This window comes from Erpetoichthys calabaricus, chromosome 7, assembly GCF_900747795.2.
Source record: "Erpetoichthys calabaricus chromosome 7, fErpCal1.3, whole genome shotgun sequence".
Classification (NCBI taxonomy): domain Eukaryota; kingdom Metazoa; phylum Chordata; class Cladistia; order Polypteriformes; family Polypteridae; genus Erpetoichthys; species Erpetoichthys calabaricus.
In genome coordinates, this window is record NC_041400.2 from 81,655,856 (window position 1) to 81,681,722 (window position 25,867).

The 25,867-nt window shown below is 39.0% G+C and overlaps 1 protein-coding gene across 1 annotated transcript in view; it reads left to right on the forward strand.

Annotated features, from left to right (window-relative positions):
* The window catches only part of LOC114654212 (protein unc-13 homolog B-like), an 837,814-nt gene that overhangs the window by 590,724 nt on the left and 221,223 nt on the right, over positions 1 to 25,867 (forward strand). Inside the window, 1 exon segment of the mRNA XM_051929449.1 lies at positions 14,662 to 14,795. Within this exon segment, the coding sequence (XP_051785409.1) occupies positions 14,662 to 14,795 (134 nt within the window).

Genomic DNA, 25,867 nt, shown 5'->3' on the forward strand with positions numbered 1-25,867 from the left:
GCTTGTTTCAGATTCATTTTGATTTTTCTGTGACATTTGGAATAAAGAGAATGCAACATGACTTTGGAAGAATGACTGCAGAAGGGGGTGACTTTCTTACCCTGATTGTTTACCATGTTTAAAACCTTTGTTGCACACAGTTTTAATCGGAAACTTGTCTTTTGATAAGCAAAACATGATGACTAGTGTTATCTGATTTTGCTGTCAATAGCCTGCGGTATATGGATATACAGTAATCCCTCCTCGATCGCAGGGGTTGCGTTCCAGAACCCCCCGCGAAAGGTGAAAATCCGCGAAGTAGAAACCATATGTTTATATGGTTATTTTTATATTGTCATGCTTGGGTCACAGATTTGCACAGAAACACAGGAGGTTGTAGAGAGACAGGAACTTTATTCAAACACTGCAAACAAACATTTGTCTCTTTTTCAAAAGTTTAAACTGTGCTCCATGACAAGACAGAGATGACAGTTCCGTCTCACAATTAAAAGATTGCAAACATATCTTCCTCTTCAAAGGAGTGCGCGTCAGGAGCAGAGAATGTCAGAGAGAGAGAGAAAAAAAAGCAAACAAAAATCAATAGGGCTGTTTGGCTTTTAAGTATGCGAAGCACCGCTGGACAAAGCAGCTTCAAGGAAGGCAGCAATGTGAAGGTAGTCTTTCAGCATTTTTTATAGGAGCGTCCGTATCCTCTAGGCCAGTGTGCGAACAGCCCCTCTGCTCACACCCCCTCCGTCAGGAGCAGAGAATGTAAGAGAGACGGAGAAAAACAAACAATCAAAAATCAATACGTGCCCTTCGAGCTTTTAAGTATGCGAAGCACCGTGCGGGAAGCATGACGCTTGACAAAGCAGCTGCACAGAAGAGAACAACGTGAAGGTAATCTTTCAGCATTTTTAGACAAGCATCCGTATCGTCTAGGGGTGCGAACAGCCCCCCAGCTCACACCCCCTCCGTCAGGAGCAGAGAATGTCAGAGCAAGAGAGAGAGAGAGAGAAAAGCAAACAATCAAAAATCAATACATGCTGTTTGATCTTTTAAGTATGCGAAGCACAGTGCGGGAAGCATATCGCTTGACAAAGCAGCCATATGTAAGCCCAGCAAGGAAGAGAGCAATGTGAAGGTAGTCTTTCAGCATTTTTTGAGGAGCAGCCGTATCCTCTAGGGGTGTGAACAGCCCCCGTGCTCACAATATATTTGAGGAGTTTTATTTAATACGTAATACGCGCTCTGGTTGGGTAGCTTCTCAGCCATCTGCCTATAGCATCCCTTGTATGAAATCAACTGGGCAAACCAACTGAGGAAGCATGTACAAGAAATTAAAAGACCCGTTGTCCGCAGAAATCCGTGAACCAGCAAAAAATCTGCGATATATATTTAAACTAGCAAAATACCCGCGCTTCGCAGCGGAGAAGTAGTGTGTTAAACAGGTTATGAAAAAAAAAGGAAACATTTTAAAAATAACGTAACATGATTGTCAATGTAATTGTGTTGTCATTGTTATGAGTGTTGCTGTCTTTTATATATATAATATACACACACACACACACATAAACATATATGTATAGATATATATACACATATATATACATATGTACATATATATATATATATATATATATATATATATATCTAGACATACATACACAGATAGATTGACACATATATATATACATATGTACATATATATATATGTAATTGTGTTGTCATTGTTATGAGTTTTGCTGTCATATATATATATATATATATATATATATATATATATATAGCAAAATACCCGCGCTTCGCAGCGGAGAAGTAGTGTGTGAAAGAGGTTATGTAAACATATATATATACATATACATATATACATATATATACATATCTACATATACACATATCTACATATACATACGTATATATACATATACACATCCACATATACATATATATATATATATACATATACAAATTTACATATCTACATATATATATATAAATATAGACATACATATATACATACATACATTCACAAATATATATATATATATACTGTATATATACATATTTACTTATTGACTCCTGTATTTAGGATATAGTGGGTTGGATAATGGATGGATGGACATCTGTATGCATAGCCCTATTTGCCCGTTTTCGTATTTTTTTCTTTCTTCAGTAATATTTCAGTAAACCCGGAGCTTGTCAGTTCAAATCCTGGTACTGACACCACTGTGTGACCCTGAGGAAGTCACTTCACCTGCCTGTGCTGCAAAAAACAAAAGTAATGTAACAAATTGTACCTCAGATGTTGTAAGTTGCTGGAATAAAGGCATAAGTAAAATAGATAAATATGTATTATACACATAGGAAGTATTCATTTATTTTCAGTTAAGTCATCTGCAGCAAACTTTTATAAATGAGGGTTTCTCATTTTTAGATATTGCAAACTGTTTCTTCTTCATTGATGTTTTCTCTTGGAGAGATTTTTTCATTTCATTGAAAATTAAAGCAGCAGCTGCCAAAATATGTAGCTTTCTTATTAATTTTTCAACATTGTGTAAAATAAATGTATAAAGTAACATAAAAGGTTTAAATACTGGTTATCCTTTTACACTAAAATATTACTAAAGAGATACAAAAAAAGTAAAATGGATATGTTCTTTTTTTTTAAGGAGATTAAATATTACTGAAGAAAGAAAAAAAAAAATTAAACAGCCAAATGGGGCTATGCATACGAACTTAAAAGGTTTAAATAAAACAGAAATATATATTTTATTTTTAATTGCTTAACTTGTGGAGGGTGTATCCTGTAGCAAAGCCCTAACTTTTTTCGTGAAAGCCCGTTTCAGTCAATAAGTCTTTAAAAAACGTGTAAAGATATTGACAATAAGCTAAGCAAACCCAGGAAGACATGGAATCGTTTAAATCAAGTATCATTACATCTTCCTTTCTTAAAGAGAAGTAAGGCAGTACTTACAAGCTTACATATTTATATATAGACATACATACATATATATATATATCTATATCCGAAGCCGTGCAAGCACTCTCTTGAGAATGCAACGTATAGTTGTACAGAAGAAAAGCAATCTAGCCTCAAATGAATGGCAACCTTTTGTAGGTCTATGAACTTAATTTAAACTTTAGGTTTACACGGTGCTTTCTTTCCAAAGTACCTGCACTCATGAATATGTCTGTATGTGTCAGTCGGTCAAATCCACGCGCTTCGCACCGGCGAAGTACCGCTTTTAAATTTTTATTAAGAAGAAAAGAAAACCTTTTTAAATTGAGGGAAAATATACTAATAACAGTTTGTTAAGGATGTTTTTTTGTGAAGCTGCCTTTACTCGAGTGATCACTTCGACCTGACTTGGTGGCCAACTATAAGCGTTGCCTGGTAGGTAACCACCCATACAATCAGATTGTGAATCAGACTACGAATGCCGTGAATGTAATTACACACTCACTGCACTTGCTTACGGTAATCGAACCTCGGACGTCAGCGCTAGAGGGGCTTAGCAGCGGTGAAGTATTGCTTTTAAATTTTAATTAAGAACAAAATAAAACCTCAGAGGTTTGATTCTCGTAAGGGAGTGAAGTGAGTGGCTGGTTACCTACCAGGTAACGCTTATGGTTGGACAGCAAGTGACGTAACATCAGCCACGGTGCCTTCTGTTGTGAGAAGCAGATCATAGAATGATTGAAAATAGTTTTGCATTTACCTTTTTAGTAAAAGGCGAGCTTTTAAGCCTGAGAAATCACCCCGTAAATGCACATGTTTAATTGCACATGTGTTAATATGTATGGTTACACAGTATTAAAAGACAGTGAACAACGTCATTTACCTTTGTTCCCTCGTTTGATAAAAGGCGAGCTTTTAAGCCTGAGAAATCACCCTGTAAATGCACACGTTTAATTGCACATGTGTTAATATGTATGCTTACACAGTATTAAAAGACACTCAAAAATTAACGTCATTTACCTTCGTTCCCGCGTTTGACTCGTGCTGTAAATCTCTTCCTTGTTTTTAGTTCACGTGATTACGTAGGAGGCGTGATGACGCGATACGTGACTCTGCCTCCTCCATTAGAGTATATGGACAAAAAACATGTTCCAGTTATGACCATTACGCGTAGAATTTCGAAATGAAACCTGCCTAACTTTTGTAAGTAAGCTGTAAGGAATGAGCCTGCCAAATTTCAGCCTTCCACCTACACGGGAAGTTCGAGAATTAGTGATGAGTCAGTCAGTCAGTCAGTGAGTGAGTCAGTGAGGGCTTTGCCTTTTATTAATATGTATAGATATGCTTACATATAAAATCCGCGATAGAGTGAAGCCGCGAAAGTCGAAGCGCGATATAGCGAGGGATTACTGTATGCTATAATTAATTGTGTCATGGATCTAATGTTACTGGGACTTTGTGCTACTTGCTTAGCTCTCATGCGTACTTCATACTGGACAATAGGGCTGATTTAAATGGCTGTAAAAAGTTTGTCTGCTCTGGTTTAGTAATTTGCATAGTATACTTTTGAAAACAAAATACTTACAAATTGTGGACTTTTCTGTCCATTTCAGTACTTGTATGTATAAAGTGCCAGATGATCTAGGGTCAATATTACTTATACTTCTCAATTTTCTGAAAGTGGTACTTACAGAAAATATATTCACATTTTTTAAAAAAGCTGGTTTCTGGGATAATACTCATAAAAATGCATTTACCTTTTAGTATGTAGTTAGCCCTTTGATTTGAGTGCTACTGTATATGAAAAGCAGTGCATGAAGTTGACACATATTCTGTAAGTGCCAGTATACTATGAGTTACACTGATTTATTAATGTGAAGGGTGAGGAGCACAGCATAGTAGATTTGATTGTTGCAACACAATTTCTCTGACTTCTGTATGAGAAATTCAAGTGCCGATATCTAAGACCGAAGTATTTCCATTTGAGCTTGCAGCACAATGATCTTTGAGCAGGATTGGCAGGGGTTTGGCGCCACAACTGGGAGTTAGACCTCAACAGGGCATAATGAATTACTAAGATGAGACCTGGTATGCATCCATTAGTGCCACTAATTAACACTAAAAAACAGTGCTTGCTAACAATTGAGCTTTGTGCAGCATGTAAGTATGCACAATATTAATAAATATTGACAAATTACAATTTTCTTTTTTCTATAACGGCACCAAATTTCAATCAAATTCATCAACAATTTTTTGAGATTTTGGAGTATTTACTTTTTCCTTCCAAAGAAGGAGAAAAAGAGGGGGAGACATTTCCGGAGGCAGAAGGACAGGAGGAAGGTAAGGAGAGTGGAACTGAGGGTAGGAACTTTGAATGTTGGCAGTATGACTGGTAAGGGACGAGAGTTAGCCGATATGATGGAGAGAAGGAAGGTTGATATATTGTGCGTGCAAGAGACTAAATGGAAGGGGAGTACGGCCAGGTTGATCAGAGGTGGATTCAAATTGTTCTATCATGGTGTGGATGGGAAGAGAAATGGGGTAGGGATTATTCTACAGGAGCACTATGTCAAGAGTGTTTTGGATGTGAAAAGAGTGTCAGACAGAGTAATGATTATGAAGCTGGAAACTGAAGGTGTGATGATGAATGTTGTCATGTATATGCCCCCGCAAGTTGGGTGTTAGATGGATGAGAAAGAATATTTCTGGAGTGAGTTGGATGAGGTGATGGACAGTGTACCCAAGAGACAGAAAGTGGTGATTGGGGCGGATTTCAGTGGACATGCTGGTGAAGGGAACAGAGGAGACGAGAAGGTGATGGGTAGGTATGGTGTCAAGGAGAGAAATGTAGAAGAAGGTCAGAGGATAGTGGATTTTGCAAAAAGGATGGGCATGGCTGTGGCGAATGTATTTTACGAACAGGGAAGAACATAGGGTGATGTACAAGAGTGGAGGAAGATGCACGCAGGTAGATTATATCCTATACAGAAGAGTCAATCTGTAGGAGATTAAAGATTGCAAAGTGGTGGCAGGGGAAAGTGTAGTTAGGCATCATAGGATGGTGGTCTGTAGGATGACTTTGGAGATCAAGAAAAAGAGGAGGAGAGGGAGGGCAGAGCAAAGGATCAGATGGTGGAAGTTGAAAAAGGAAGACTGCAAGGTTGAGTTTAGACAGGAGGTAAGACAGTACACTGGGCGGCAGTGAAGAGTTGCCAGACAGCTGGGCAACTGCAGCAGAAGTAGTAAGAGTGGCAGCAAGAAGGGTGCTTCTGGACAGAAGAAAGATAAAAAGGAAACCTGGTAGTGGAATGGGGAGGTGCAGGAGAGTATACAGAGGAAAAGGATGGCGATGAAGAAGTGGGATATTCAGAGAGATGCAGAAAGTAGACAAGAGTACAAGGAGATAAAGTGCAAGGTGAAGAGAGAGGTGGCAAAGGATAAAGAAAAGGCATATGATGAGTTGTATGAGATGCTGGACACTAAGGAGGGAGAAAATGACCTGTACCAATTAGCTAGACAGAGGGGCCAAGCTGGGAAAGATGTGCAGCAGGTGAGGGTAAAGATGGTAGAAACATACTCACAAGTGAGGAGGGTGTGTTTAGCAGATGGAAAGAGTACTTTGAGAGGCTGATGAATGAAGAGAAGGAGAGAGAGAGAAGGTTAGATGATGTGGAAATAGTAAATCAGGAAATACAACGGATTAGCAAGGAGGAAGTTAGGATAGCAATGAAAAGGATGAAGAATGGAAAAACCGTTGGTCCAGATGATATACGTGTGGAAGCATGGAGGTGTTTAGGAGTTTTTAACCAGATTGTTTAATGGAATCTTAGAAAGTGAGAGGATGCCTAAGGAGTGGAGAAGAAGTGTACTGGTACCGATTATTAAGAATAAGGAGGATGTGCAGAGCTGTAGTAACTACATGGGGATAAAATTGATGAGCCACAGCATGAAGTTACGGGAAAGATTTGTGGAAGCTATGGTAAAAAGGGAAGTGATGATTAGTGAGCAGCAGTATGGTTTCATTCTAGGAAAGAGCACCACAGCTGCAATGTTTGATCTGAGGGTGTTGATTTAGAAGTATAGACAAGCTCAGAATGAGTTGCATTGCGTGTTTGTGGACCTGGAGAAAGCATATGACAGAGTGCCTTGAGAGGAGTTGTGGTATTGCATGAGGAAGTCGTGAGTGGCAGAGAAGTATGTAAGAGTTGTACAGGATATGTATGAAGAAAGTGTGACAGTGCAGTAGGAGTGACATATGCATTCAAAGTGGAGGTGGGTTTACATCAGGGATTGTGTTCTGAGCCCTTTCTTATTTGCAGTGGTGATGGACAGGTTGGCAGACGAGATTAGACAGGAGTCCCCGTGGACTTTGATGTCTGTAGCGAGAGTACGGAGCAGGTCAAGGAGACCCTGGAGAGTTGGAGGTTTGCTGTAGAGAGGAGAGGAATGAAGGTCAGTAAGAACAAGACAGAATACATGTGTGTGAATGAGAGGGAGGTCAGAGGAATGGTGAGGATGCAGGGAGTAGAGTTGGTGAAGGTGGATGAGTTTAAATACTTGGGTATCAACAATTCAGAGTAACGGGGATTGTGGAAGAGAGGTGAAAAAGAGAGTGCAGGCATTGTGGAATGGGTGGAGAAGAGTGTTAGGAGTGATTTGTGACAGACTGGTATCAGCAAGAGTGAAAGGGAAGGTCTACAAGACAGCAGTGAAACCAGCTATGTTGTATGGATTAGACACGGTGGCACTGACCAGAAAGCAGGAGGCAGAGCTGGAGGTGACAGAGTTAAAGATGTTAAGATTTTCACTGGGTGTGACGAGGATGGACAGGATTAGAAATGAGTACATTAGAGGGTCAGCTCAAGTTGGATGATTTGGTGACAAAGTCAGAGAGGCGAGATTGTGTTGGTTTGGACTTGTGCAGAGAGGAGAGATGCTGGGTATATTAGGAAAAGGATGTTAAGGAAAGAGCTGCCAGGCAAGAGGAAAAGAGGAAGGCCTAAGAGAAGGTTTACGGATGTGGTGAGAGAGGATATGCAGGTGGTGGGTGTAACAGAGCAAGATGCAGAAGACAGGACGATATGGAAGAAGATGATCCGCTGTGGCAACCCCTAACAGGAGCAGCTGGAAGAACAAGGAGTATTTAATTTTTCTATTGTAGGGGCGTTTTTACCCTTATATATTTATATACATCGATGTGTTCTTTCTTAGTGGATACCCATTGACCAACATACTGTATAACATCCTGCCAAAGTTTAGGGTTTTAACTAAATGGTAAACATTGTATCAGTCTGTCAACTTTGCCTTTATATACTGTATATATTAAGATTGTGAAGAAGTAACTTTTGACTTGGAAAATACCAAGCTTATCCATTTAACATATACTCTCTGGAGCTGCACTGCCACTTACTCTCAGTCCATAATGCTGTAGCTTAAATCACAAGGTATCTCTTGTTAAGTTTAGACCAAATTTTATTTGCAGCTTACATATTGATGTGCGTTTTTATTAATGTGCTACAAATAAAAAACTACTACTCATTTACTTCATTTTAACCTTATTAATCACCTTGATGGTTCCTCTTAAGATGAGGCAACTCTCACATGCTCAAGCTTTAGTCTGCATTTAGTTAACCCTTTCGTTACCTTCAGTCCTTTTCCTAATGCTCTTAATAATCCATTGTTACAATTTCATTTAAGTACATGATTGTATTAAATTGTAAAAATGATCATTTATTGATTAAAAATATTTTATTAAAGTTCTATAAGTTCTAGTCCTACTTATTAAAGATTTGAAAGTAATGCTAGAGTCAGAGTAGTCAATTGCAACTCTGGCTCAGCAGTCCTGTTTATACATACTGGAGAAGTAATTACTAAAGTGATTTAGTAGCAGTATGCAATTTTCATTTCACTCATATACTGTATACTCCATGCATTTGTCAGAATGCTTTTGCCCCATGCATTTGTTGTGCCACCCATCTATCATGTGTGAGTGCGCTGATAGAGTATTGTGTATTCTGTATTTCACAAAGCAAATTTATTTTTGGCACCTACCCATACTGGGCTTCTTTAGGTTTACTACTATGTTTTAGGTAAATGAGCCCCATTTGTCTCTGAACATCTTTATATAAACAGTACATGCTGCATCAGCACTGACAGTATGTCCATATACAGCATTGAAAGTGGATTCTAAACCACAAGCCTACCAGTTCATTTTCAGTCTGTGACTCACTGTATCACTGTCATTCATTCTACCAGTACTTTGTACACATTACCAATTTTGCAATTTGTCTGTTGTTCAAACTGCTAAGTATAGAAAAAACTTTTTTGTTACACCTGCCCGCTTTTGAGTGTCATTATGGGAATGTCTGTACAGGATATTTAAAGTTATGTGTTCAGTACTTCAGTACTACAGTATAGTTTTCTTAGTTAACAAATCTATCCATCCCTATGTCTATACATCTATTATCTGGACCTTTTATTCTATTACAGGATAGGTAGAAATTAACAAAGAATGGACCACATACAGTATACACTAACCATACAGGTCCAACTAACAGTATACTTTGTGAAATGCCAAAAAACAAAACACAAATAATCTGTGAGGAGAGTATATAGCCTGCAATATAGCTGATTATGATTCATGATTTGAACTCAAGTCTGTTGAGTTTTGTGGCAGTGTGCTGATAAAACTCCACCACCATGCAGTCCTTTAAGAAAGCAAAATTGTTAAAACTCAACTCCCATACTTAAACATACATACGAGCAGAAAGCATTTACATTTCCCGTTTACCTGTGTTGTGTTTTATCTGTAAAAAAAAATTCTTTTCATTTCTTATATACAGTAATCACCATTCCTTGAAGCTATGGAAAGGATTAGGTAAAATATGACAATGGATTGATTCTCTATACTTTACCACTTATATTTCATTCTTTTCTGTTGTTACAACTAAGTGGATAGCAGACCTCGCTATAATGCAAATGAAAGCAGCTAAGCCTTCCTCTTCAGTTATGGTGGAAAATTTTAAGCCTGACATTGCTGAAAAGTTGTAACAAATTTGAAATGATCTAATTGTAATTCTGGAGTATTTATCTTATATTAAACCTCCTACTTAGCTGTGTTTTGTATTATTGCTTTAATGTTTATAAATATATTCCATTGTATGAAGTACTTATTTAATGGAACTCAGATGGTTATATCTATAAGGACTGTTGATATTTTAATTCATAATATTAAAAGAGTACTCTAAGACCAATTTTTACTGTTGTTGTTCCATTACTTTTTAAAATTGTTGGATGAGGTATAACTATTTGTCTTTAAATTTAGAAAAAAACATAATAGTAATAAGGTCATTTATTTTAACTTGCAGAGACTGAATAGATCAAGTTAATTTTAATGGATCCTAAACATGATCTATGAAACCCATCTATAGTATATTTAGCACAGATTACAGCACTATTATGGTAGAAATCGACATCTTAATTAAAGAAAGAAATTTATCCTCTAACAGGACAAATCAGTAATCAGGCAGGAGGAAAGCTTGTCCATCTGTGTCATTTATTACTCTTCAGTTAATGCTTAAACAGGGAGCATTCTTCTACAGCATGATCAGAATGGTCAGATGTTAAAAGTATAGGTCTATTTTATAAGCAGCTGAATTTACACAACAGTGCCAATCAATGCATACATTTACTCTGGTGGGTTCATTAGTTTACAGCCAAATGATCTATATATAAAAAAAAAGTATTTTGATACATTCTGGTTCTTCTTATACACTTCGGGTTGAGCCACCACCCTTACAATTTCTGTGTATATAACAACTATCCAATCTTGCTGAATACTACCTTTATGCTATTTCTTTAAGATGAATGCTATATTTTAATATGGAAAGCATATCAAAACACTTTACACTTAATGACTATGTGACACCTAAGTCTCATTTTTCTTCCACACTGTGCAAAACCTTTTTTTTTTCCACATGAAATATATAGGAAATTTTAAAGCTGTTTCCAGAGAAGTTACAGTAATTTGGATATTTATTTTAACCAGATCTGACTAATGTTGTTAAAATATAAAGTCAAAATGCTTCCTCCCAAATCATTACCTGAGACTATGAATAATGACCATGTAACTCTGTTAAGTGTCTGCATTGAAGTTGATTTCAAAACCCTTCTTCTAACATATTAATTTTACTGAGGCCCTCTTTACTTGGAATTTAGCTATAACAGAATTTCTTTAATCTTTCTAAAACTCTGCAACTATGGGAAAGGTCCAACCACTGACTTTGGAATTCTAATTGTTGAAGTATCTTTACTTTCATAGATTTAGTCGAATTCTAAGCCAAAACAGTTAACCCAAAAAAAGAAAAATTCATACATACAAAAATATCTTCTTGTTTATGATGTTTCAGTTTCAGATTTATATATCTTAGTATATCCCTTTAATAATTTAGCATATTTTGGTACTGCTTACTAATTCATACTTTAGCATATATCGAGGTGGGCAAACCTTTTTTGGTAACAGGCTGAATTGTCAATAATGGCTCATACTGTGGGCCACATGAAGTTTATTTGTGCCTATGAACCTAGGCAATCTGGCACAAAAAGAAATATTAACTTTAAAATACATGTTCTGATAAATGGTTAATTTCTAATTTGTTTAGTAAAAACTATTAAAAGTAATGATCAAACACCAGTAAGAGTAATTTTAAATCAAAGTGATTTTGCTATGACACTGTTCTGGTCATGAACATAATGCTACACAGGAACATAAAACTGTTAATATGAACTAAGATGCAACAATGAATTCATTACAAAGATTTGTGTCCTTTAATACACTTCTATACTTGCTTTCAGAAATTTTAATTTGTGAGTTGACCTGCTCTCGGTGTTTGTCCTACTAACAAGTGATGGAATGCATACAATATGCTTGCAAAGTCATGAAAACAAATCCAGATTCAAGTTCAGTCTGCAGAAAGTGAGCAAAGAAACTTTAGTAAATGTATTTTTAAGTTCAGTATTGCTCTAGGGATCAAGAACTTCTAGCTGCAAGACTTTTAGAACATTGTCCACTGAAGTTAAATTACCTTAAGTGTTTGAAAAACACTTGCTCAATGTCACAGTTGGGATGTTGCTGCTATTCCACACATTTTACTCCTTGTCTCACTGAATACATAGGTTGAAGTGTAGGAATTGCCTGTCTTGGTTGATTTTCTACTTTTACACCTTTCTACTCCTAATGTTTCCTTTCACATTTGTAAATAGAATTCTTAATATTGATTTGCACACAGACGCAGACTAATACCTGAAGTTCCACCCATTAAAATTGCCATTCACAAACTCATATTGTTAAAAGCATGCTGTCATGTTTCAGGTAGCATTTTTTGTATGGCTTTGGTTCAAAGTTGTATTTCTTGTCTGTTTTCTCTAATTTTGTATCATTTATTTGCATTAATGATTATTTTGTTTGTTATGTATATTATTCTTTGTGTTCATTTGATTACATCCCATGTGTTTGATGGGTGGTTCCACAAGGGACAGGGCCACCTGCCAATCACCGTTAGGAACTACCCTCCACCCTGTATATTGGATGGCTTATTGGAGGGCATTCCATAGTTCCTGGCAGTTCATTTTGAATGTGGTAGGCAGAGGAATGTTTCTTGTGTTTAACTGTGTCTTTGCTTCTGCTTTGGGAGTGTTTCTTGTGTCTTAACTGTATTTTTGCTATAGCTTTGGGATTTCCTGGACTTTTTGAACCTGTGCCCTGTTTTTGACTTTGGCTTTGAATTCTGTATTTGGACTGTGGATGCTGTGAATTGCCATGCCTTCTTAGGCAATTTCATTGTGCTGTTAGGAGCTTTGTGCATTGCACAGCCTTTTTTATAAGATTTTTCAAGTCCCTTTTTTGTTTCTAGTTGGGTTTTCAACAGTATATCTCCCATAGAGGGAACCTTTGAAAGTGCTTTTGGGACTTCTATGCTTTATGGAACTCTAGAGTCACAACACATGCAAGCGAGTATCTAAAAACGTTAAAATTAAGTGTGCTTTCTCCAAACAGCCAAATTTCCCTTTTAGATCTCAAAAAAATAAATTATGTTTCTAATGTCAGAAATGAGATTGCTGCAGTAAAGTACACCTGTACAACTTCACATTCAACCCAGTAATTTTGCTCTTACCAGTAACCAAGTAACACTCTACACAGCATTTTTAATGCAGAATAACTTTGAACTTAGTGTTATAGGGTGACCAACTTGAACTAATTACTAAAATATTCAGGCAGTTCTTACCTAAACAAAAAAGCATAAAAAGAAATAATTTACTTATAGTTTAACCAGCTGTTTTGGCATAGAAAGGGAATAATGTGTCTTTGTAAAAGTACTTATTCACACTTTTGAACATTACAGCAAAGTTCTGCTCCTTATTCATATATATATTCACAGTTCTAGAAGCAAATAAAACTATTGTGTAAGGTCTAGCCTTTACCTGCAGAGCCCTCAAGCTTTCCAATAATGTGCCTGTTAGTGTTAGGGTCTCCTTTTTTACCTTAATATTTATATTCAGGCTGAAGACTTAAGTTTACTGTACCTTTATTAGAGCTATTGATTTGACTGCTCATATTGCAACCATGTTTGCAACTTATTTGTTAAGAAATAAAGACTTGCAAATAGCATGAATTGCTGGTGTTGTTCTTCTTTAAATGAGATCTATTACTGATGTTGTATTCAGTTTCACTTTTCTGTATGTTGCTGAAGCAATTTAAGTCACGCCTACTTCACCAGTCTACAGTTCTTGACCAGGGAATGTGACATCAAAGAAGTTAAGGCCTTAAGATTCAGTGTTTACTAAATACCAGCCCTTCTAATGTTGCTTTGTTTTTTACAGTTGTGTATTTCATAATGTGTTTATGATGTTTCTGAATATCCTGGAGGGAAAAGACAACCAGTCCATTTGTATGAGCAAAACTTTGCCTGATATAAGTATGGACTACTCAAGAGGTTTATTTTAGTTGATTTTCCTCTCACCCACTGAGGGAGAGAGAGACTGAAAAAATCTTTTTTCTTACTTCAATGGGACTTTTCTAACAATGTGACTTTTTTCTGTTAAATTGCAAACATTTAATTTTATTTTTTTATACTGTTGGGAATTCCTTAGAATAATTTTGCATAATTACAATATTATTATATTTTTGTATCATTATTGTCGATATTCTGCCACATTCTCATTTTGAGTATTTTTATGAGCTGTACTATTTTCTGTTTATAGGTTTTATTGCCATTTTCAGAGTCTGGCCAACATGATATACTGCATATAAAATGGCCACTCAAATTGAGCAAGCATATGAACTATGTGAAAAGTTAGGGCACATTCACACTCAAAAAATTCTATTTAGGGAATTTTTTCTGGTTAAGAATTTGACTTCCTTAATCATTAATAATTTTGGGTAGTGTTTTGGTTTTGGTAATAATATGAAAGACTAGCTTTATTTGTCTTTGACTTTTCTTTTGCTTGAGAAAGACATTTGTTCATCTGTGTTGTTCCGTAAAATAACATCTGGTTGAATTTGTTTCTTGACAATAAAAGTTTTTTTTTTGACATTTGATAAATTTAATAAATGTGTGTTTGATTATTGTCAGAATAATTATTTCCTAATTCAGATGCTATATCCAGTGCTAAAATTATATGTTAACCGTTCTGTTCTGATATGCTTTTTTTTTCTTTTGTAGCAAAATAAGGCTGATGAACCCCCAGAAGAGCAGGGTCCTAACATCAAAAACCTAGACTTTTGGCCTAAATTGATCACTCTCATAGTGTCAATCATTGAAGAAGATAAAAACTGCTACACTCCTATTCTTAGCCAGTGAGTACTGTTGATTGATAACATTGAAAATGGCACGTTGAAAGATCACAAAGAATATTTTTTCCTGCTATTTATTGAATTGGACACATTTCAGGAATTTCTGTCATAGCCTTGCTCTTACTGTCTAAATCAGTTCATCACTCTATTATAGTGCAAATATGAACAGAATTACCAAACAATCACAAGTCACAACCCATTATTAGTAGAAGAATAAAGTTATGTTTACCCTTTGTGGTTGCTGTTGAAATTTGAATCAATTTAACACTAGAATTCCTGAAGCCTATGAAAAAACTTATAATCCCAGCCCACCTTAAATTCCTATATGTGCCCAAAAAGAAGAAGCCTTTGATTTAAATCTGTAACAGCTGGAGTAAAGTTTGGGCACATACACCATCAGCATGGCACTGTCAGATCAAAATGCTAGTGTGGTGAATTGTTTGCATACTGAAGTGACTTTAGCTGCAGGTGGAAGTCCTATTTTACTTAAGGTGCCAAGCAGAGTTGAGTTACGTTACAGCAGTCTATTAGCTGGCGAAAGCACTGTGAAGAAGCTGTCTGTTGCTACGGTCCTGCCTTTGTCCAGTCTGATAACAGTCACGGGGTATCGTATCTTTGATTGCCGGTACAACAAACAGTTCTGAGCAGGCATCAACCACAGTGCTGCTCTTGTGAAAAAAATGGAGATAAATGTCATCAACTCAAAGAGGGAGAGGAAAAAATCAAGCGCTAACTTTTACAAGTAGCCAAAATTTACACCAGGTGTTACAGACTCAATTCAAATGTATGTTTTTATTATATTGTAGAAGTAATAGTAATAATAATAGCAGTTCACTACTCAAAACATGAAGTGCCGTGTCTCGAACCCAGGACCTTTGGGTTATAAAACAGCAGTTCTTCCCTCTGCACCATTCAAGAAATACCCATTGATTGACATCTGAGCTTGAGTTTTTAACTCATTGACAGCCACATGCAAATCAAATGCTTTTTTTTTCTTTGCTTATATTCTTGAACAAAAGCACACGTTTATTTGATATTTGGACTAATTAAATATGTGTTCAGCATTTCTTGCCTCACATTTCCTTTCATCCTACACTTACCCAGATCTATTTAGACACAGAACACACATGAAATGCATGTATTCCAAATAACGATATACTGTATTATTTACCCTATACAACTCCAGGTATATCACATGCAGATAAGGAGCCTTGGTTTAGGCTGGAAGAACTTTTTGCCTGTGAACTGAGCTCCATCAAGGCAGGGGATGGGACAGCATGCTGCTTGCTGCTTGTGCTGATCGACGCATTTACAAAACAAAAGATGCTGGTGGTAGAGGTGGGCCGGGATTACGAGTTTTTTCGTAGGCTTCCGGAATTCTAGTGTTAATGAACTCCTTATTTTACAATTATTGACTAGTGTCAGAAATTAAATAAAAATTTGTTTAGTTTTCTTCCTCAGTTTTTCCTCATAGGATTCTATATTTTTAAAATTTTAAATTATCCCCTTGTTAAAAGCTATGTCCTGTGCTATTTTTTGTTTTTCTGAAATTAAATTTGGACAAACAAATTTGGCAAAGGCACAGAAAAAAAGTAAACAGTGCTTAGATGTCATTTGCTGTTGTGTATTTCATATTAAGAATTGTGTCTTGCAGTGTTGTATAGTAACAAAGTAGGAATACTTTATTTCTCTTTTAAATATGTTTTGAGACTATTTCTACTTCTATAAAATTGTCTTCTTTTACTTTACTACATTTTTAAATGCACATGGATACTTTTACTCTGATATAATTCCTGGTGTCATTTTTTTGCTGCAATATCAAACTACAAAACAGAACGGCTACATAAATACACAGTCAGTTATCTACTGCTTTAGAACAATTTGTATATACTGTATACAAATAATGTATGATGATTTTCAAATGTGTGACGCTGGCACTAACACCTAATTGTCTGTGCAGTAACAATCCACCATTTCCACAACTCTTTTGGCGGGGTTCATCCCAGGGCACTACCAGAGCTCAAACTGACCTCAAATGTCAAATGTTTGTGCTTGTGATATCCAGTACCAGTCAAATGGCTAGTCAAAGCAATATTGTGCCTGGAAGTCCAGAGTGTCTAACAAACTAGAATTTCTTGTTTTAGGGCCTCATAATCTTTGGCAATGCTTTTATCTAAATCGTAATTTGTGCAGCGGACTTCTGTCGTTAAAAATGGAACTAGCAGATGGACCCATTGACAAAGTGGCCAGCACTGGTGTGTAGCAAGTATGTTTCAGCATTATCTCTGGGCCACAACAGCACTAGCAGCTTTATCGGTTCCTGGACCTATACATGGGACTTAAGCATCTGTGGCCTCATGGTGCTCCTACACCTTGGCCAGCTCTGCTTACTGGGCTGCTACTTGAACTTGTATCTGGTTTACCTGTTCTGACAGCTGTTACACCATTTCTGTGAGGTCTGCCAGATTGCTTATTTCTTCCTGATGATTACGCCAATGTCAATAATAATATTAAAATCCTGCTGACTAAGCCAATGTCATGGTCCAAATAATTCAAAGGGATTCAAAAAAGCTCCATTCTCGTGAAAGTTGGGTTCAGAAAAAGACATCTCCTTCCAGGCACACCTGCATTTATACGGCTCCAACCAGAAGGGACAGGGCCTTCTTCAAAAGTCAGGGGTGTGGTCAAATGCCCTCATTGGGCGCCTTCTTTGAGCTATGGAAAGAAGAGGCAAGAACACTAGCGACAGCGCTCCTTCCTGTAATACTTGCATACCTCAGGTGCCCATGCATGACTACATATATATTTTGTAATAAGAGAATAGAGACAATCAGAGTGTTAGAGCACCCTCAGGCAAAACCCACATAATTGAAAGTATAATAAATTCAAAGAAAACATGAAAATGCAAAAATGAGTTTTCTCAGTCTGGAGTCATATTGTGGTTGTGGAAGAAGGCCGTTCTTCCAGTCATATTATGCCTGGGCAAGAAGAGGCGGGTACAGGTGGATGGAGACCGGAAGTGATGTTCATGGTGGAGAGCTGTTAACCTTCCAGCCTGCAGGGGAAGGAAAAGAGAGAAAATTATCTTACAGCACCATTCTTTGAAGCAGTGGATAATTACCATAACCAAAGCCCTTAAACTATATCTCATGAGTTTGCATGTGATAGTACCCCAAACCCACCCTTAGCCAGGACGCATCAGCTCGGGAGACCTGAACCATCAAATAATGAATACAAGAAAGGTAAGGCATTGGAATGGAGTGTATCTCAGTGATGTAGAACTTTAAACCAATAAGGCTCTAGGTCCAGGAACCACCTGGTGACATGGGGATTTGAATCTTTATGAAGAGCCATCCACTGTAAGGGTGCATGGACCATTACAAGAGTAAATTGGTTACCCAGGAGGTAATATCTCAGCTGATTAATAACCCATTTAATTGCATGGGCCTCTCTCTCCAGCGTTGCATACCTGGTGACCGAGTCCAACCGTTTCCAACTCAGATACATGATGGGGTGTTTAAGAGTCTACTTCTGCTTGTTTGTTTTTCCAGGAAGAGGTACAAGTGTTCTTGGACTATGACCTCATGATCTGTAATGTGTGCAATCAGGGAAGTTCTTTCGGACTACCTGTTTCACCACTTCCAAGTCAGACAAGTTGTCTGCTTTGTGTTGTTGTTCTTGTTTGGACATCAAATTTATGCTGGAATTAAGGGTTTTAAGCTGAATGAAGAAGGATCGAGGTTGTCCAGAGTAGGGATCTGGCTGCCTTTCCTTCCACAGTTTCAACAAGTTTATGTGGTATATACGCTGGGCTGCTTGACAGTTTGGTTGATTAACTACTATCTCACTCCTTAATCTCGTAGGGCTCCTGACAATGATAAAACAATTTTCAGTATGAAGTGGGAACAAGAACTATGACACAAACTCTAGGGCTGGAATTCATGTAAAGTCATATCACGTTCATAATAGTGAGCCTGGGCTGATGCACATTCCATATTTTCTTTTAAGATGTGTCTCATTTGAGCAAATCTTTGCGTAATTGCGTGATATAATCTAAGATATTAGTGGAAGGGAATGCCTCTTTTTTCCAACCTACTTTTAGTATACCCAATAGTCCCTTGGGTTGTTGACCATACAATAACACAAATGGGGAGAAGCCTATGGAGGCTTGTGGGACCTCCCAATAGGCAAACAATACGAAGGGGTGTTACTGTTCCAAATTTATTCCATCCTCGTTGTGCAGCATTTGTTTGAGCATCCGATTAAAGTTTGAGGGTGGTATACTGAGGTTTTTATATGCTTAGTTCTGCATAACTTGGCCATGTTCTCAAACATTTCGAGGTAAACAGCGTCCCTTAGTCCATTAATATACTGACTTGTGCGAAGAACCCTACATGTTTCCATGCACTATTTTCTGAATTAAATCATCTCTGGGGAATAGCCTCAGGATAATGTGTAGTGTAGTCAACAGTAACTAAAATATATTTGTGGCCACATGCAAAGAGTTCAAGGGGTCCTACAGTTTCCACTGCTATGCGCTCAAAGGTCAGTGATCGGAATGGGATTGAGTGGTGCACAGTCATTCTGAGTGATATATCTCAGTTGACACTCCGGACAGGAAACTTAAAATCGACAGACCTCCTCATTAACACTAGAATTACTGAACCCTACAAAAAAAACTCATAATCCCGGCCCCCCTTAAATCCCTTTGCACCTCTCCATCAGTGTCTTTTGTTTTGTAAATGTGTCGATCAGCACAATCAGCAAGCAGCCTGCTGTCCCATCCCCCACCTTGAAGGAGCTCAGCTTTCCAAGCTCGAGCTAAGGCTCCTTATCTGCATGTGAGATACCTGGGGTTGTATAGGGTAAATAATACAGTATGTCGTTATTTGGAATACATACATTAAGTGTTAAGTGTAGGATGAAAGGAAATGTGAGGCAAGAAATGCTGAACACATACCTAAATCAGGCTGGGATTGTACAGCAGGCTGGTTGCTTCTTGTGCTGATCAACACATTTACAAAACAAAAGACGCTGATGGAGAGCTATGAAGGGATTTAAGGTGGGCTGGGATTACAAGTTTTTTCATAGGGTTCGGTAATTCAAGTGTTAATTCTAAACCAGTAAAATCTGAGTTTAATCTATTATAAAGTGTTCTCAGTTCCCAGGTAGGCACTTAAGAAGTAAGCATGTGCCAGCTCTAAAACCTGCCATAGGTAAGTTCACAGAACTGTCAACAATGACCTCACTTCCACCTCATGCTCACCTACATGATTTGACAAATTATTATTAAGTAGAAAACACAGCCCAGGTGACATGGAATAATTTGTACGTTGGCCATCAAAAAAACGCATTTACGGCAAACTTAAGGGAATCATCATTCCATTGCTCCATCTTAAATGATGCCAGCAATCGCCTCAATTGAAAATGTATTTCTGACAGTGGATCCGGGGACACCTCATTAGTAGCAAAATTACCCTGCTTGGAAGCTGGCTGACAGTGCGACGTGGAGACAGTTTGTGATGGATCATTCTCATCAATAACTAGGCTCAGTGTTGTAGGTGAGGTGGTAGGCGTCTTTCTGCTTTTACTTTGTGACCAGTTCTGACCCAAGATTACAGGTAAGGGAGCTGCACATGACAGACACCTTGAGCTTACAAGTAAGCCAACCGTAGGTGATAATACAGTGGCAGACCAGTACCATTGATTTTCCCCATGGATACAGGTTAGACAGCTTGATACAGATTCCCACTGTCTTGGAATCTGTATATGCTGTCACCTAATGCCCATTACTAACCACCACCTCAGTGTAGGGAATGGACATGAGGTTGGCAGTGCAACAGTACCTCTCTCCATGCACCCAACTGCAGTCCATTGGCTCACTGAACCGGGGACAGATGAGAATGATGTGACCTAGCTACCTGCATTTTTAACAGTGGAAAGGAGTCATATGCTTCTCTTATTTTAATATTGCAACAGGTGGGGTCAAGAGTAGCAACATGTCCTGTCTGGAACTGGATCAGTGATCCATATTCAGGGAAGGCACTGACCAGATATTCACAAGCAGCCAGCTCCTTGTTTGTCTCTAGTTTCAAGTAGTGCCCAATTCTGCCCTTTAGTCCGTAGGCTTCTGAGCAAGACATCCACTCTGGGTTAGACTTCTACTCACGACATGTCCTCGCCTGCTGGTCCATACTGATTCCATGACATAGCAGCATCCTGATCTTTAATTGTTCGTAATCACCGGCATTCTGTTCATAGGTATCGTAATAGGGCCACCAAACCAGTCCTCTCAAGAATAGTGCCAGTATGTGCACCCACTCCGTATGCTCCCAGTGATTACAGGATGCAGTGCGCTCAAATACTAAGAAGTATGATTCAGTGTCATTATCAGGGTGGATGAGAAGCAATAGGGAATATGAGCTTGGATGTAGAACAATATTGTAAGGCCTATCCTGACTGTCAAATAGTTTCCACTCACAGACCCGCTAGTGCACCTCTGGTACTAATGCCTATTTTGGACATCCCCTTTGAGAGTTTGGGATTAGATATTGTTGGTCCTCTCCCTAAGAGTAAAAGTGGCTTTCAGTATATGCTCGTTAGTTGATTATGCCACAAGATACACAGAAGTAACCGTGCTGCGGCTGGTGGATGCCTGGACTATTGCAAAAGCGCTGTCAGAAATGTTCAAGCATATTGGTATCCCTTGCGAGATTTTGACTGATCAGGGCATGCCCTTTATGTCTCACATCATGAAACAGCTATGCAAAAAATGAGCAATTAAGCAATTACACTCCATGGTTTATCGTCTGCAGACAAATGGCCTGACTGAGTTATTTAATAAAACTCTAAAACAAATATTCCTCGTGGAATATAGTAGTGCCCTTCCTTCTGTTTGCTGTCCATGAATCCTCGGAAGCGTCTAATGGACTGAGCCCTTTTGAGTTGTTCTTTGTTCGCCGTCCATGCGGGGTGTTAGACATTTTTCGAGAGGAGTGCACAGGGGCTCATGCGACAACTTGAGGGGGCAGGTTTGTCAACTGAGTTGTGTTGCTACAGGAACAGATTTCCAAGTTGTCCTTTATTGCGGTGGAACATTTTCAGTGTGAGCAGTAGGCACAGAAATGTGATTGCGACAAGACAAGTAAACTGCGCAAGTTCAAGAAGGGAGATTGGGTGCTGGTATTGATTCCGTCGGATCCGCATAAATTTTGGGCCGAATGGTTGGGTCCGGCAGTCATAGAAGAGTGTGTCTTCCCTGTGAATTATAAAGTCAGGATTCCAGGGCGGCAGAAGCCCATACCGCTTTTACATATTAACCTGTTGAAGGAGTGGCATGAACCGCATGAGGTCATGGTCACGTCCGTAGCGATCCCTCAGAAGGAAGTCGCTATTGGCAAGGATTTAACTGCCATTCAGAAAAATGAGCTGCTGGCACCTATCATGAGGAACTCAGATGTCTTTTCGGTCTCACCTGGCTGGACCGAAATTGTGGAACACAGTATAGTAACGGACCCCGGTATCACAGTGCATGTGTCCCTATATCATCTTCCACAGAAAACAAGACAGATAATTCGTAAAGAGATGCTCCAGTTAGGAGTTATTTGTGAAAGCAAAAGCGAATGGCGGAGTCCTATAGTGCTCATCTCAAAGCCAGACGTTTCGGTTCAGTTTTGTATTGATTTTAGGTGGTTGAATTGCTTGCTGGAGAATCTCGGGCAGGCCTCGTATATTTCCACTCTTGACCTCACGAAGGGCTACCCCTTGGAGGAGTCCAGTTGTGAGAAAATTGCTTTTGCCACCCCAGACGGACTTTTTGAATTTACCAGACACCCTTTCGGCATTCATGGAGCACCATTGACGTTTCAGCGGATGATGGATCAGATTCTGCATCCCCATTCAGTGTTTGTGGGTGCGTATCTCAATGATGTGGTAATTTTAAGTAACGATTGGAGATTTCACCTTGACTGTTTACAGGCGGTCCTTGACAGTTTGTAGCCTGCGGGGCAGACAGTCAACCTGAAGAAGTGCAGGTTGGGCATGTCAGAAACTTAATTATCTCGACTACTCCATGGGGAATGGCCTGATTAAACTGCAGATGGACAAGGTATGGGGAGGTGCTCGCATACCCCTGCCCTGCTATGCAACGGCAGATTCATGACATTTTCGGGCTTGTGGGGTACTACAGGCGGTTCATTCCCAATTTTACGCATCGTTCCACCCCCCACACTTGAAGGACAAGAAGAATCATAATGTTGTTTGGACCTATGCCTTATCCTCATTCCCAGTTCTGCTCAATTCTGACTTTTCAAAGGACTTTATTCTGCAAACGAATGCAAGCGCTTCTGGTTTAGGGCTTTGTTTTGAGGGGGAAGAACACCCCATTCTGTTTCTCAGCAGGAAACTGCTACCCAGGGAATGTAATTACTTGACCATTGAGAAAGAGTGTTTGGCAATTAAGTGGGTAGTGGAGGCCCTCCGTTACTACCTCTAGGGACGGCAGTTCACACTGGTGACTGACTACTCCCAGCTCCAGTGGCAGAAGGACACAAATGCCTGCCTCACTCTGTGGTTTCTTAGCTTGTGTGGTTGAAAGAAATTGCAGACTCGACGGCAGGTGATGTTTTTCACAAGTTCTTGTTTATTCTACATCAGGAGTCACAGAAAGTAGAGATCCAGAGAGCACAGCCTGTCGCAGCAGGGCTCGTCTGAACCCTGAACAACGGCTAGGGGGAGCTTTAAATACCCCTCTATCTTATGATTCTGTAAATGATGTAATATCTGAACTAGACATTATCTAAGTTCCCCTTAAGACAGGACAGGCGCCTTACACGTACCCCTGAAATTGTGTGATCTTTCTTGTCTCCTGAGTCATTTTACTTTGAGGAAGTTAAGCATTGGGTAACATATTTTTATCAGTTCAATAAATCAAGCTTCCCTAAATGTTAGAGCTACAAGCATCTGTTATAAAATAAACACACAGGATACATGGTGCTGGGGAGAACATTCTTCTTCTACATTCCCCCCTTTTTGAACAAACAAAAATATGGGTTAAATAGAAGCAGAACGGGGAAGAGTAGGAGAAGAGGAGGGAGTGGAAGTAGAGGAAGAGAATTGGAGCATTCGTTCTTCGTGTAACATATAAGCCTTGGTCATGGAGGCAGTGAAATACTTGGACACAATATATCGTATCAGGGGGACAATACAGCAAGCAATTAAATGAGATAGAATTAACCTGAAAAGTCTGGGAACAGAAGAAAGAAGGGATATTACCAACGTTAGTACCTTGGAGGGGGAACTATAGTTACTTGAGAAGCAGGTATAATTACCTTCATGAGACTGGAACACCAGGGGAGTCATATGAGGAGTGGGAGGGAAGAGAAGAGAAAGTGTAATGCAGTTAGAGTCTTTCGGTGAGGAGGGAGAGGTGAAAAGGGCAAGAAGACAAGGAAGACCAGCTGGGTCAGAAATATTGGAAAGAGGGAAAGGGACAGTAGCCAAATGTGGTCTGGCTGTAGCACAGGCGTAGCAATCAGATTGATTTACTTGTTTAGCAGAGTATAATACCCACTGTAACCAGTGGTTCTGGTCACCATATCCAGTTTCAATGGAAAAGGTGGATGAAAGAGTAGAAACATTCATTATTTTAACAGAAGTCTGTTGCAAATCAGGAGGAAAGGAAAGAGAAGTCTGGGAGGTATTAGTGGCAGGGTGGAGACGACAGTGGTTGGAATTATTAGTTAATTAAACTTAACCTTAACTCAACCTTAATTTGAAAAAGTCCTAGTGGATCGTAACCACTTGCGTATGCAGCTAAAACTTAAGTTCCTGAATCATGCAAAGAGGGATCTTTAAAAGTAATAATGAAAGGGTTACAATGGTTCTCAGCACAGTTGTGAGGGGCGTGTCCTTTTATAATAGAAAATCGAGTCTTTAGGTCATACTGTATGGCCTGCCAGGGATTATAGCCCCAGTCATTTGGTCCTGTATTTGCAAAACACATCACTCCAGAAGCCACATTCAGAGTCAGATGAAGCAAAACTTGAATCAGAGTCATAATAAGGGTAGCTCACACAGACATATTTGTCAAACCATTCCCATTGTTCCTGTCTGCCACTACAGGGGGCGATTTCACAAAAGTCAACCTGGAATGAGGCAGTCTTCCCCACCTGGAAAGTCGATGTCACTCGTGAAATGGATAATGAAAGGAAAAACAGTAAGAGTGTAATCAAAATGAATATGAATGTTAGGGATGCCATCTTTTGCAGTGTGAAGCGTGAATCCAGGCGGGCAATCCTTCAACTTTCACTGCGTGCGGTGTGGACAGACGAACTTGGAACGGTCCTGTCCACCTAGGCTGATGCCAGTGTTTCCTTCGGGTGTCTCGAACCAGGATCCAAGTGCCTAAGGGAATTGGCGAGTTAGTCGACGGAGGGCTAGTCCTCCAGGCCTGATTAACCTGTTCATGGACTTCCTTCAGAGAAGCTCGGAGACCTGTAAGACTAGAGAGGAGATCATTGTCCACGGTATGCAGGTTAACATTTCCCATAACCATCTCAACAGGCATGGGTCGTCCGGTCAGAATTTCAAACGGCGACAGTCCTAATTGCCAGTGTGTTCTTCCCCTTAATCCCATTAGGGCCAGAGGCAAAACATCCGGCCAGGGCAAATTTGTCTGTTCACAGATTTTTGCTAATTTAGATTTTAGGGTGCCATTGCACCGTTCCACAATACCTCCACTCTGAGGGTGGTATTTGCAATAATGATGCACATTTATCTGGAGCCAAGTAGTCAATTCATTTATAACGGAGTTCACAAAATGAGTGCCATTATCAGTTTGCAGTTTCTGGGGTATGCCCCACCTAGGAATGATTTCTTTGATTAAAGCTTTTGCTACAGTTTTAGCATCAGCGTGTTTAGAAGAGAAAGCTTCTACCCATCGGGAGAACACATCAACAATTACTAGACAATAACGGTAACCTTTAGACGGTGTTAGTTCAATGAAATCCATTTGGAGATGTTCAAACGGACCCATTGGGTTAGGTGTAACGGCGGGACTTACCTGGGTGCCCTTT